The sequence below is a fragment of the Marmota monax genome, unplaced genomic scaffold (genome assembly GCF_021218885.2).
Source record: "Marmota monax isolate L192 unplaced genomic scaffold, Marmota_monax_Labrador192_F-V1.1 WCK01_AAM20220418_F8-fsc00022, whole genome shotgun sequence".
In the NCBI taxonomy this organism is placed as follows: Eukaryota; Metazoa; Chordata; class Mammalia; order Rodentia; family Sciuridae; genus Marmota; species Marmota monax.
The window spans coordinates 14,632,716-14,644,876 of NW_026695215.1; the positions used below are offsets into that span (position 1 = coordinate 14,632,716).

The 12,161-nt window shown below is 41.5% G+C and overlaps 1 protein-coding gene across 2 annotated transcripts; it reads right to left on the reverse strand.

Moving 5' to 3' along the window:
* Positions 1-625: 625 nt before the first annotated feature.
* Rnf7 (ring finger protein 7) lies at positions 626-8,071 on the reverse strand. 2 transcript variants are annotated; one of them, XM_046431950.2, is made up of 3 exons: positions 7,774-8,058; positions 3,571-3,618; positions 626-1,592 (listed from the first exon to the last, which is right to left on the reverse strand). In XM_046431950.2, exons 1-3 carry the CDS (start codon positions 8,033-8,035, stop codon positions 1,474-1,476), a joined length of 429 nt encoding a protein of 142 aa, XP_046287906.1. In that variant the 5' UTR covers positions 8,036-8,058; the 3' UTR covers positions 626-1,473. The 2 variants fall into 2 exon arrangements, with proteins under 2 accessions (XP_046287906.1, XP_046287907.1); XM_046431951.2 differs by having other exon boundaries at positions 1,536-1,592; positions 7,781-8,071.
* Positions 8,072-12,161: the final 4,090 nt, after the last annotated feature.

A 12,161-nucleotide genomic window follows, 5' to 3' on the forward strand; every position in this document is an offset into this window, starting at 1 on the left:
TTGTCACACTGACCTGGGTAACAACACTTACACTACTTCCCTCTCCACAGCACAGGCAAGTATCTAGTTCACATTATTATGGAAGAAGTCTTTGAAAAATGTTAAACAGCTACTAAAATAGTTCACTGCACATTTAAATGGCCAGATTTGGGTAATTTTTTTCAGTAGCTTGAAATTTCTGAAAAAATACATAAGTAAAAATTTTCAAAGACATTGGATTAATAAAAAGTAGCCAATATGAAAACATGCAAAATTCTATTTTTTATCCTAATCATTACATTTTAAAAACATTTTTAATGTATTCACATCCCTTAGAATCTGCAGATGTGAAGTAAATATTTTAATTATTTTCTTGAACTGTTTCTAGGTAGTAAACTATAAAAGAGTGCATGAATTTTTTTTTCAAATTATTTATTTTGACTAAATTAGTTTAAGGCTATACACAAAATTACTTATGTTTCTAGGTAGTAAACTATAAGTTTTCCTGACAAATAAAAGAGTGCATGAATTTTTTTCAAATTATTTATTTTGACTAAATTAGTTTAAGGCTATACACAAAATTACTTATGTTTCTAGGTAGTAAACTAAGTTTTACTGACAAAAGAGTGCATGAATTTTTTTCAAATTATTTACATAAGTAAGTTTATTAAGTTTAAGGCTATACACAAAATTGCAACAACTCAAAGTAAACAGAATAAATAATTTATTAAAACACTGTGTGATTAACTTTTTTAATCCAATGCTGCACTGGTAAATAGTTCCCCCTCATTAGTACTTTGTCTAAAATGCACAATAACAACATAATCTGACCTGGACTAGAAAATAGCTCTGTCCTTTAACACTCAATGATTTAACTGAGATAAATATAGATTCTGGTTTTCTTGATGAGTCAAAGATAAGAGAATAACTTCAAAGGCAATTAAAATTCCATTTGCCTGAAAGATTTTATTTACCCTGGTCCAAAATCAAAATTATCATTATATCAAATAAAGATGTCATGAATTGTCCCTTCTTCCCATAAAAATATTAGTAACAAATTGAGGATAAGAGGTTTTAAACTGCACTTTATTTGTCACTATAACATTCTCTCTCTTTTTAACTGATCAACCAGAAGCATGCAAAAAGCTCTCCTGTGAATGGAACTGTTTCCACAGTTCCTTGTATACAGATAGGTAAATTATAAATTTCATTCCACCTGGAATTCTCTCCTTTTTAGCACTTTTAAAAGCAGCGTGTGTGACACATACCACAGAGGTAGGAAAGACCATCTTTAATAAATTATTTTCTTAATTGTAGAGAATCTTGAAAATTAAAACTGTCGAAATGCTAAACCATGCCTTTGATGAGTCCCAAAGAACCACAGATTCAGCGACTCCTATCTGAAGAATTAGTTCCCTGGAGTGTTCTAGCCTTCACTGGGCACCTGACAGCAAATCTACCAGGGCTGCGAACCAAGAAAGCCTTCTACTGCTCTCACTTGCCGATTCTTTGGACCACCCAGTCCTGCTGGCAGAGAGGGCAGCGATTGTTCTGTTTCACCCACAGGGACATGCAGCAATTGTGGAAGGAATGATTACACTCTCCCCAAACCACTGAAAGAAAAGAAAAAGAGCAGACAACATGACACATTTCAATCTAAATTACTAAGCTAAAAATTATAGCTTATTTTATATTATGAATCAAAGTCATGGTTCATAATCCTGAATAAAGATGACTGGTCAAAATATTTTTTCTATCTATAAAAATATACAAATTTACATGTGTAAATGACATTTAAGAAATAAGTCACTGTGTCTGGGGGAATGTTCCATCCCTGTTTTGAGAATCTACGAGTGAGGTGATGACCACCAGTTCCTAAAGAGCTCCACATGATCTCTTCTTGAAGAAAGTCAGGAGATTAGGACTTGAATCTTCTTTAGATCTCAGACCTTCTCGGCCATGCACTGACCTTAGAGATCTTTTGGGCTTTATTGAAAAATGTCCTCCTGGTTTTTATTTACCAAGACAGAATGCGTTTTAAGAGTTTTCAGGGACTGGGGATGTGGCTCAAGCGGTAGCGTGCTCGCCTGGCATGTGTGCGGCCCGGATTCAATCCTCAGCACCACATACAAAGATGTTGTGTCTGCTGAAAACTAAAAACTAAATATTAAAAAATTCTCTCACTCTAAAAAAAAAAAAAAGAATTTTCAGTTCATAGGTGGCCATCATAAGGCAGAGACACTCCTCCAAGCACTAACAGTTATCCATCTACTGAGTTGTTTCCTAGAAGTGATGAACTGTTAAGTCATCCAGAAGCTGTGCAATCCCTCATGTGACAATGAATCAAAGTAGCTGGCTGGAGAGGAGTCTCTCTGTGATAAAAGAGGCCAGCCTTAACAAGTTCTAATTAATATTAATTAATTTTTTAAAACAAACTGCATAAAAGAAAAAATTTAAACAAAGACAGCACCCACAATAATGCAATATCAAACGTGGGCTTCATTTGTCCCTTGCTTGACCCACTGAGTTATATAACAACAGCACAAGGTAATATGGAAGAAACAGAGAAAAAGAAAAAACAACAACAAAAAAAACTTTTTATGAAAACCGGCTGAGAGGGTGGGAAGCAGGGAGGAAAAACATTCTAAGCTTCTTTTTTTTTTTAATTAAAAAAAAATTGGGGGGGTGTGGCGTTAATTGTGTATGGACAGCATGCCTTTATTTTATTTGTTTATTTTTATGTGGTGCTAAACATAGAACCCAATGCCTCACACATGCTAGACAAGCGCTCTGCCATTGAGCTACAGCCCTTGCCCCAGCCCCATTCTAAGCTTTTTAGAAGGAAAAAACAAAACTTGATCAAAACTGCATCAACCATTACTATTAAGATTCAGAAGGTAAGCCATGCCAACAAGCACAAAGCTTATTCTAGGAAATTCTATAAACATTTTAAAAAATCACCCTAAGAACCAGGACATAAAAACTTTTGAATTGCTTAAAATTGTTAGACTAAGACAATTTTTGTAGTCTAAGACTATAAAGATAATAGATTTCAACATACAAACTACATTCTAAAAACAAAACACAACACACACAAACAAACCTGACTTGACAGCAAGATCTACCAGGCTGTGAACAACTGCACCATGGAAACCTACCACTAGCATCTGAGGTTTCTAACTCCTACCTTAGTTAAAAAGTTAATTAGTGCACCTTAAAAGAATTGAAAACAGAAATGCCTTATTAGAACCAAAACTGACTTAGAGTCAAAATTCAAATGATATTTGAGAAATTCCTTATTTTATAGTTCTATTAAAAGGAGATCATTATTTCTTTTTGATTACCAAGATGTTTACCATGACTATATTTGAAATTATATAACCAATTCTTAATTAGAGCAATAAAGGAGTAACTTACAGATTAATTCCCTTAAGGCCTTTTAAGAACCAACACATTTTATATTAATAATGGCTCACTGCTTTACAGTTTATTTTTTTACATTAATAAAGTCAATCTTAATAGCAAATTCAAACACCCCGACTGAGAAAAAACCCTTAGTTTAAAAAGCAAGAGAAAGAAATTACAACATACCAACACAATCTTCTTGTTTGTTTTCAGCTTGACATCTAAGACAGGCATCTAAAAGTAAACAAATAGCAATTTTTCACTCTGATGCTCAGAATGTAATTTTTAAAACCCAGATACTTCAAAATGAAATAAAAGCCCTAAAGGTTGCAGATGAGGATAAGATTCATACTTAGCTTCTCATCTGATTATAAGTATTTAAAGAGGAATAAAGCACAAGGTGTCCTACTAATTTACTTATGACCAGGAGCAATTTCACAAGGGTTAAGGATTATTTTTACAAGCTCTGATGAAAAGAAGTCTTGACAGCACCACTAGAGGAAAATGTACCACACACCTCTATAGTACAAATTACTGTGCACTCACATGCAGTGGGAGGGTAGTTTATTTTTTAAGACAGCATTTTTAACAAGCCATGCCTATATATTGGTATTTCCTTATATACACACACACATATATATGGAAACACATATATACATACATATATGTATGTGTGTGTATATATATATGTATTTCCATATGTGTATACACACACACACACACACACACACATATATATATAAAAATCTAAATGGATACCCAAGACACCAATTATAAAGTTTATAGGAGTGGATAGAATGGGAAGGAGTTTTCAGCATAACTTCTTAAATTTTTAACTACATGACTACATAACCTACAAAAAATTAAAACTTCTTTCATAAACAGATTTTCTTAAGTCCTCCATACTTACTGACACTTAAAAAATAACTTTTTTCTTTCTTCCCTATGACACTTGTAAGTTTCTTTAAAATAAGTGATTTTCTATGTTTCTAATAGGTCAGAACGGTGGTGAACAAGACTGATGAAGAGGGGTGAGGCAGAGGAGGGAAAACAAGGGTTTGGCAACTGGGCAGATCTAGCATCAAGTCCCGCCTCAGCGGCATTTACTAGTTCTGTCGCCCTGGACCAATTATGAACTTCAGATGAGCCTCAATTCTCTCTCCTGTAAAAAAGCAATCATTCCATGACTATTTATAGGTAAGAGAGGAGATACCCACCTGTGAGAGCTTTACAGCCCAAATAAGTAGATAGGAGGTAACGTTAAACACTCTGTTCGAAGAAAATGCTCCCTTTACAGATATTTCCTTACAGGTAGCAAAGTATCTTAATAAATTATTTCGGAGTAAATACTAGAAATGGGAACCTAAAGGATGTACTTAAGTTTTCAAAACCTATCTGTAGTACTATCTGCTTGATGAAAAAGGTACTACATTAGCTGGAAGAGGAAGGAGTCCAAGATGGGTAAAAGGAAGTTCAAATCAACAACATCATCAACAACAACAAACCAGTTTACAGAATAAATATAGAAAAATAATTCTGTAAAAATAGAAACAGTGGAGCTGGAGCCTGCTTTTCTTCTTCTGCTAGTTTATGCTCAGACATCCGTCTGCTCCTCTCCACATGCTCTTACCCTTAAAAAAACACCAGCGCCCTGGCCTCTCCAGTGTGGATGAAAAACAACCACTGCCTCCTGGGGAGCCCTTCAATTCTGTAATTACTAGCATCTCCTCTGAGCAAGGACTTATGCACTGGGGACACAAAAAAGAACATGGCTGTGTCTTAAAGAGCTCACTAACAAATAAAAAGCACCCAGGAGCACAGGGATCCTGATGTGTCAGGAAAGCCATGCTACCCTGCAATCCTACCAGGCTTGAGTTCTGTGTAACCACTGAATTTTAAGAATATTAGAATTGGTGATCCCAGTGCCTGTTTCACAAATCAGGAAAATAAGACTCCAAAAGGCTCTGTGACATGACCACGTGAACATACACCATGAAGGGTTACTCTGACTTTCACAACTGGGCTGTGCTGGCAAACCTATTCCCCTATCCCATCAGTCCTTACTCCCTGTGCCATCAGCTCCTTCCAGAATCAGGGAGGGGCTACAACCCAAGGACAAGAGAGTTACCCACCCTAGAAAGGTGTGACAAAGATAATAATTTATCTCACATGCCTAAATGGTTAAGATATAGGACACCATTTAGGCATGTGAGATAAATTCCAACTATTAAGGATATAGGAATATGGGGGTTCTTGTTGCACAATCTAGAAACATGCTTATAGATTTAAGAATTACTCTAAAAAGTTGACCAAATCTACATGAATTCTTAAAGTTTCAAGTAAAATAAAAAATTATTTTAATAATGATCCTGATACTTAAAATAGCACATTTCTAAGGAGTATAACAGTTAACACCTTTTAAAATGATGCTAAGGACTAAGGACTAGGAAGTCAGAAAAAAAAATTCCTTCTGCTGTCACCTGACCATCAAGTGGCCACAAACATCTCATAAACAAAATATAAAGGTCTAGTCCAGGATACTTTCCTGAACCCAAAGTACAGTTGTTGTAAATATTCTCAATAAATCTTGGAGAAGCAGAACATTTGCTATAATTAGAAAGTTAATTATGAACCTGAGTCACACATAGCCCACACTCTGACCTACTTGTGAGTATCCCAGTAAAGTTTATTTGTTGCAAAATCTCAATCATATCTTAGGTTCTGGATTTCTACTTACTAACCCTCCCCCCACTTTTGGGGAGAAAATAGCTCCCTAAGAGAGAGATCCTTTTGAAATGCCTCTTTAGGGATGTTCTTTTAAAACTAGAAAGATATTAAAAGGAAGTTTGGGACCTGGGGATGTAGCTCAGTGGTGGTGGTGTGCTTGCCTAGCAAGTTTAGCTTTTTCCAGAATACAGGAAATTTAGGGTATAAAATTTTTAGTAAAACTTGTCCTGCAAAAGAACAAAAGGTCAAGTCTTCTGGATAAGTTAAAAATACCTCCCAAACTGGAAATTATTATTCTAGCTTTGTGGATGGCTGTACTGCATGCAAATAAAATAGTTTAATATGCAAAATAAGTGGATCACATCCACTATCAAGGTCTTACAAAAGTAAAAAAAAAAAAAAAAATACTTGAATCCCATGTTGTAAATCTTGGAAACAGGTCCTTAGGAATGAAAGGCAGAAGAGAACGTAAGCTGGGAGCTCTCTCAATTGTAGTAGGTTCAAAGTCTCATTCCCCAACAAGGATGCACAATTCACTTTACTTTCTCCAATTCGCTTATTTTTCTGAGCAAGCCACTACGTTTTCAAACTAAAGAACAGTAAATTTTCTCCATACACCTTCAAAAAACATTATCATTCACCACTGAAGATAGTCTCATAGTTATTTTAAATCCATTTAAATAACAGCTGTCTTGAGATTCAAAACAGAAACCTATAAAGCTCAAAGAGATTGTTCTGAAATGTTTCATTTGGTGCAATATTTTTTACTCAAAATATAAAAAGAAGACATATTTGTATAAGAGAGGTCTCCATATGGGCATGGTAGAGCAGGACAATATCTTCCCTAGGAAATGACATCCTACTATGGAAAGGAGGCTAGATGGAGATGAAGTTTTGTTTCTGAATAAAAGGTTTTTGGTTTTGGTACTGGGGGTTGGACCCTGGGGCAATTTACCACTGAGATACATCCTCCTCCTTTGTATTTATTTTGAGACAGGGTCTCACTAAATTGCCTAGGGAGGTCTCTAACTTGGGATCCTCCAGCCTGACTTCCGACTTGTGGGATTACAGGCCTGCACCGCCGCAGCCGGCAATAAAGGGTTCATGTTTTTCAATTCCCATGCAATTCAAATATTCTTTACCCACACTTCAAATAAGCGAGGTCTATCTGCCTGGGTCTTGAATCAATCCTGATTTAAAAACTAGCGCAGCAGCAGCAGCAAGGAATCAGGAAATGCACCGTCCGTGTGTATACTTTCTTTCCTGAACTGAAGGTGTCTGTGTGGACGTGACTCCCGAGCATCGCTTCGCGCGTGATGAGACCCTCAGTGCACAGCCGGACGCGGCCTCCGCCCTGTCCCGCTGCACTCTGCTTTCAGAACAGGGGCTGGCCCGCACGTCAAGAAGTCCTCCCAGTTTAATTTTCTGGGTCACACCCACCGCCACCTGCAATTACCTGGTTCGGTTCCTCGGCGCAGAACACCAGCCCCCGCGCTGGCGCGAAAGACCACCCCGCTGGCCCCCGATCGCGGCGCAGGGCGCCAGCGGCCTGGGCGTGGCCCACGTCCCCGCGCCGGCAGGGCGACCCCGCCGCTCCCCGCCCGCGCCGCGCTCAGCCCGCGGAGGCCGTCCCGCCGCCCCGGCTTCTCGTGCAGCACTTACCCATCACCTGGACCCTGCAGATGGCGCACGTATCGCACTCCACGTCCCAGCTCCACATGGCCACCGCGTTCCACTTCTTGAGCGAGAACATTTTGTCGCTCCCCGACTTGGAGCCTGCGCTCCCGGAGTGGGATGACAAGGCGCAGGGCTCTTCGCTGTCTTCCACATCGGCCATGGCGGAGGCGCGGAGCCGGCGGCGAGGACGTTGGGTTAAAGGAAGCGGGCGGCTATGGCGGCTCTGTGGGGCCGCCCGACGGGCCATAGCGCCGCCCGGAGGCCGCGGGCTACGGCGGAGCCCACACTGGCGCGGCCCGCGATTGGCTGGCGCGGCCTGGTGACGTCACCCTGCGCCAGCGCCGGGGCGGGGACTGTGGCCCCGCCTCCCCGTTCTCGGCTTCCCAGGGTCTGGAGGCCTCGGGACGACCCCTGCTGAAACCCGGCGCCTTACGCTTTAGAGCGTGACCTCAGAGCAGGCAGCAGATAGTGCGGGGCCCCTGTCCTGCTCCGTGCGGCTGTTAAACTTGCAGCTCTTACAAACTACCTTGCTAATTTGTCTCTTCGTTGCCAAATGTAAACTCTTATCAGAGCAGGGACTGCGGGTATCATCAACACCTTAGACTCTATGTCTGAAAGTGCCACCGTTGTTTGTTGAATGAATGAATGACCTGAAAGATCTAGAAAATGTTTTTGTTTAGTGGTTCTCAGACTTTTTGGTCTCAGAACTCCTTTACACTTAAAATTTATTAGAACCTTAAAGAGCTTTTGTTTATGTAAGATACGTGGATATAGATGGATATTTGCTTTTTTAATATTTTTTAGTTGTAGGTGGACAGCATGCCTTTATTTCACTTATTTATTTTTATGTGGTGCCGAGGATCGAACCCAGTGCCTGACGTGTGCGAGGCCAGCGTGCTACCACTTGAGCCACATCCCCAGCCCTAGATATTTGTTTGTAACAAAATGAAACAAAGTTTAAAATGTGTTAATTCAGCCCGGTGCTGTCACTCATGCTTGTAATTTCAGGGAGGCTGAGGCAGGACCCTCACAAATTTGAGGCCAGCCTCAGCAATTTAGTGAGACCTTGTGTCAAAAATTAAAAAGTACAAAGCGATAGGCATGTACTCAGTGGTAAAGTGTCCTTGTTCCAACCCCAGTACTGCAAAAAACAGAAGGAAAATACAATGTATTAATTCGTTTAAAAATAACAGACCCGTTGCAAGTTATTATTAGAGCAGTGTCATATCGTTTCTGGAAAATTCCACTGTATACTCAAGAGAGTGAGGATGGAAAATGGGAAATAGCTATGAATGTTGTTATGGGAAGAGTTTGACTTCATTCATCCCCTAAAAGTATCCTGGAAACCCTGGAGACCACATTTGGAGCTAGTTTAACCTCTTTTTCTATGTAGGAGTAATGAAGTACAGAGAAATGAAGAAATTTAACAAAGATCACACAGGTATTATGTGAAGGTGATTGTTTTAAAACCAAGGTTCTACTGGTAGCCCAAGGGTCCTCATCTTACCTTTTCCTGAGCAAAGCAGGAAAAGATAAGAAAACTGAGTCATGAAGAGTCTTGTGGCCTCATCAAGGGTGTCAGGTTTGGGATTCAGAACCTCCCACCTCTCACTGGGCTTGATCCTAAACCTTGTGCTTGGGGAGGGTGGGACTGACCAGACTCAAGGGACCTGTTACTGGAGGCAAGAATGCACAAATGTATAGGAGCATAAATGTGGGCACAGTGACATTGTCCTGGTTGTCAATGAGTGGCACGTGGGTGTTACCACTGTTTACCGATGAGGAGTCCTTACTTCCCCAATGCTGAAGTATAACACCAGAGAAGCACGCCGAGGCAAGTTTAGAGTGGAAAGTAGATGCTTTATTAAAGGAGAGCAGAAAAGACTTATCCCTGGAGAAAGAAGGGGACCCAAGAGGTGGAATCCGTGGAAGGTGGAATGTGTTCCCCTTCTAATAGCTAAGGTCTACATTCAGCTTTCCCACATTCCTGTCGCATTCCAGTCCTTTGTTCTGTTATCTTTCATTGATGGAATGAAGGTGGGAAGGCCCAAAGGGTGGGGCATAGGTGGGCCAAAGGAGTAATCCGGGCAGGAAGGACTTTTGGATTAGCATCTCTAAATTTGCTGGGAGCTGTTTCGTTAACATTTCTTTGGGATGAGCCTTGGGGACATTAACATTCCAAGAGTTGTTCTGCTTTTCCAGGACTCCATTCTCAACATGGCCTTCATTTTCGATTTTACTCAATATTAGACCGATTTACCTAACTGTGGGAGACCAACCTCACACGTGACTAGGTAACTCCCTGGCTGGGTGTTGAGGCGCTCAATCACAGAAATGTGGCAGCGCTTTCCCCACCCTTCTTGGGTTCCAGGATCTTTGTCTCGTGCATGGGTGTGTCTTGCTACAGCCCCATGGGTGAAGCTACACTCACCTGTTCCTTTGTAATCTAACCCCTTGCCCTGTTTAGGATAGAATCTTCCATGGAAGTGCCTTGTGTGTGTCCCCTTCTCTTACTGTGCCCTTGGGTGTGGCCTACCCAGGTGTCAGTCAACCTGCTGACAGTGGACATCATGAAGATAGACTCAGCCCCCTGAAACCTGACCCCTTGCCTCATTTAAATAACTTCTCCTCAATAAAAGGGCTCAGCGCATGCTCTCATTCTCTCTCTTTCTGCGGACCCTTACGGTCAGAGGAGCTGTCACAGCGACCCCAAAGGAAAAGGTATTTGTGTCTCTTGTGTGGTTATTTCGTGCAGCCCAGTCAGCCCAGTTCAACTGGAGTGACCCCTGAGCCTTTTAGTCACGAGAACAGAACCCTGGCACCTAACTAATTACACTATCTACCTATCTTTAAATCTGGCTTCCTGGGCCCTGGGAGGGTGAAGACAAATGTGAAGATAGATGTAGAGGGTAAGCCTCAAGGAAGAGGGGAAACTGGAATGGGGGTGCGGAGAAGGGAGGCCCCAAAGGCCAGAAAGAGACCCAAGGGAGCCTGCCAGCCTGGCCCAGCTGCTGGCCTGAGCAGAGCGACAGGCAGGGCACAGACAACCCTAACCCTAAGAACCAGGTGAAAATGCCCATGAACCAACCGAGACTAGCCCTGCAAAACACAGGTTCTGTTGGTGTGAACCGACCACACCATTGATCGTGGATGGCTGTAAATGTCAGAGAGCTAATGAGGAGGGGAGTCTGGGGCTGGGGCTCAGAGGTAGAGCGCTCGCCTGGCACGCGTGGGGCACTGGGTTCGATCCTCAGCACCACGTAAGTATAAAATAAAGACGTTGTGTCCAAATAAAAAATAAATATTAAAAAAAAGTAGGAAGGCTGCAATTAGATGAGGATAAAACAGGCTCAGTTGGAGGCACGAGGCGTTTGAGAGCGAGCCGAACAGGGCAGCTCAGAGGTGGTGGGCAGGCGAGGGGTGGTTAGGCTTGCAGAATGGTGTGCCCCCTCTGAGGGTGAAACCTGGAGGAAGGGCCGTCCACACAGCAGTGAAACTAGAACAGAGGGCTGGAGGGAACACAGGGCGGGACGCGGGAAGGAGGGGAGCAGAAATAGATCAGGGGTGAAGCTGGGTGCAGGAGCCACCTGCAGGGAGCGAGCTCACACCCACCCAAGGGAGGGCAGGAAAAGGTGGGAGGTCCCGACCCCCAGTCCCCCCCTCACCCCCAGGGGCTTTCTAGGATTCTAAGCACCCAAAGGGCAGGGATTATGGGGGACCTTGGAGAAGATTGCAGCAAAATAAACTTCTTCCCGCCTCTGTCTTTGTAGCTCCTGATCCACCTTCCTCTTCCCAGTTCCTCGGGCCTTGTCTTCTTTCAGGACCTTGTCCTCTGCTTGGAGTCTCTATTCCTTATGCTCCGCACAGCGGGGACAGGGTAGCTTTGTTTTAGAGACTTTCCTTAAAGTACAATATTTAAATCCTTCAGGAAAAACCTTTTCCAGTATAAGCAAATATTTGTTTATTTCTTTGATCCTCGCTCCAGTAATCATTTCCCCATTCCTTCATGACACTCCACTTTTACTAAAATAATTTTTCCTGTTGTTGGGGAGGAAACATTTTTTCTTGTATTTTTTCTTTCTTTTTTTTTCCTTCTTCTTTTTTGTTTTTGTTTTTTTGTTTTTGGTACTGGAGATTGAACTCAGGGGTGCTTTACAACTGAGCCATATCCCCAGCCCTTTTTATTTCTTATTTTAAGACAGAGTCTTGGGGCTGGGATTGTGGCTCAGCGGTAGAGCCCTGGTCTAGCAGGGTGGGACCTGGGTTCAATCCTCAGCATCACATAAAAAAAATAAAGGCATTGTGTTGTGTCCATCTACACCTAAAAATTTTTTATTAAAAAAAAAAAGAGTCTTGCAGAGGGTCTCCCTAAG

Coding starts and splice junctions, on each gene's coding strand:
- Rnf7 (XM_046431950.2), bottom strand. CDS start 8,035: ATGGCCCGTCGGGCGGCCCCACAGAGCCGCCATAGCCGCCCGCTTCCT. Junction 3,619..7,773: donor CTGCAGGGTCCAGGTGATGG/GTAAGTGCTGCA, acceptor GTTTACTTTTAG/ATGCCTGTCTTAGATGTCAA. Junction 1,593..3,570: donor CAAACAAGAAGATTGTGTTG/GTATGTTGTAAT, acceptor CTTTTCTTTCAG/TGGTTTGGGGAGAGTGTAAT.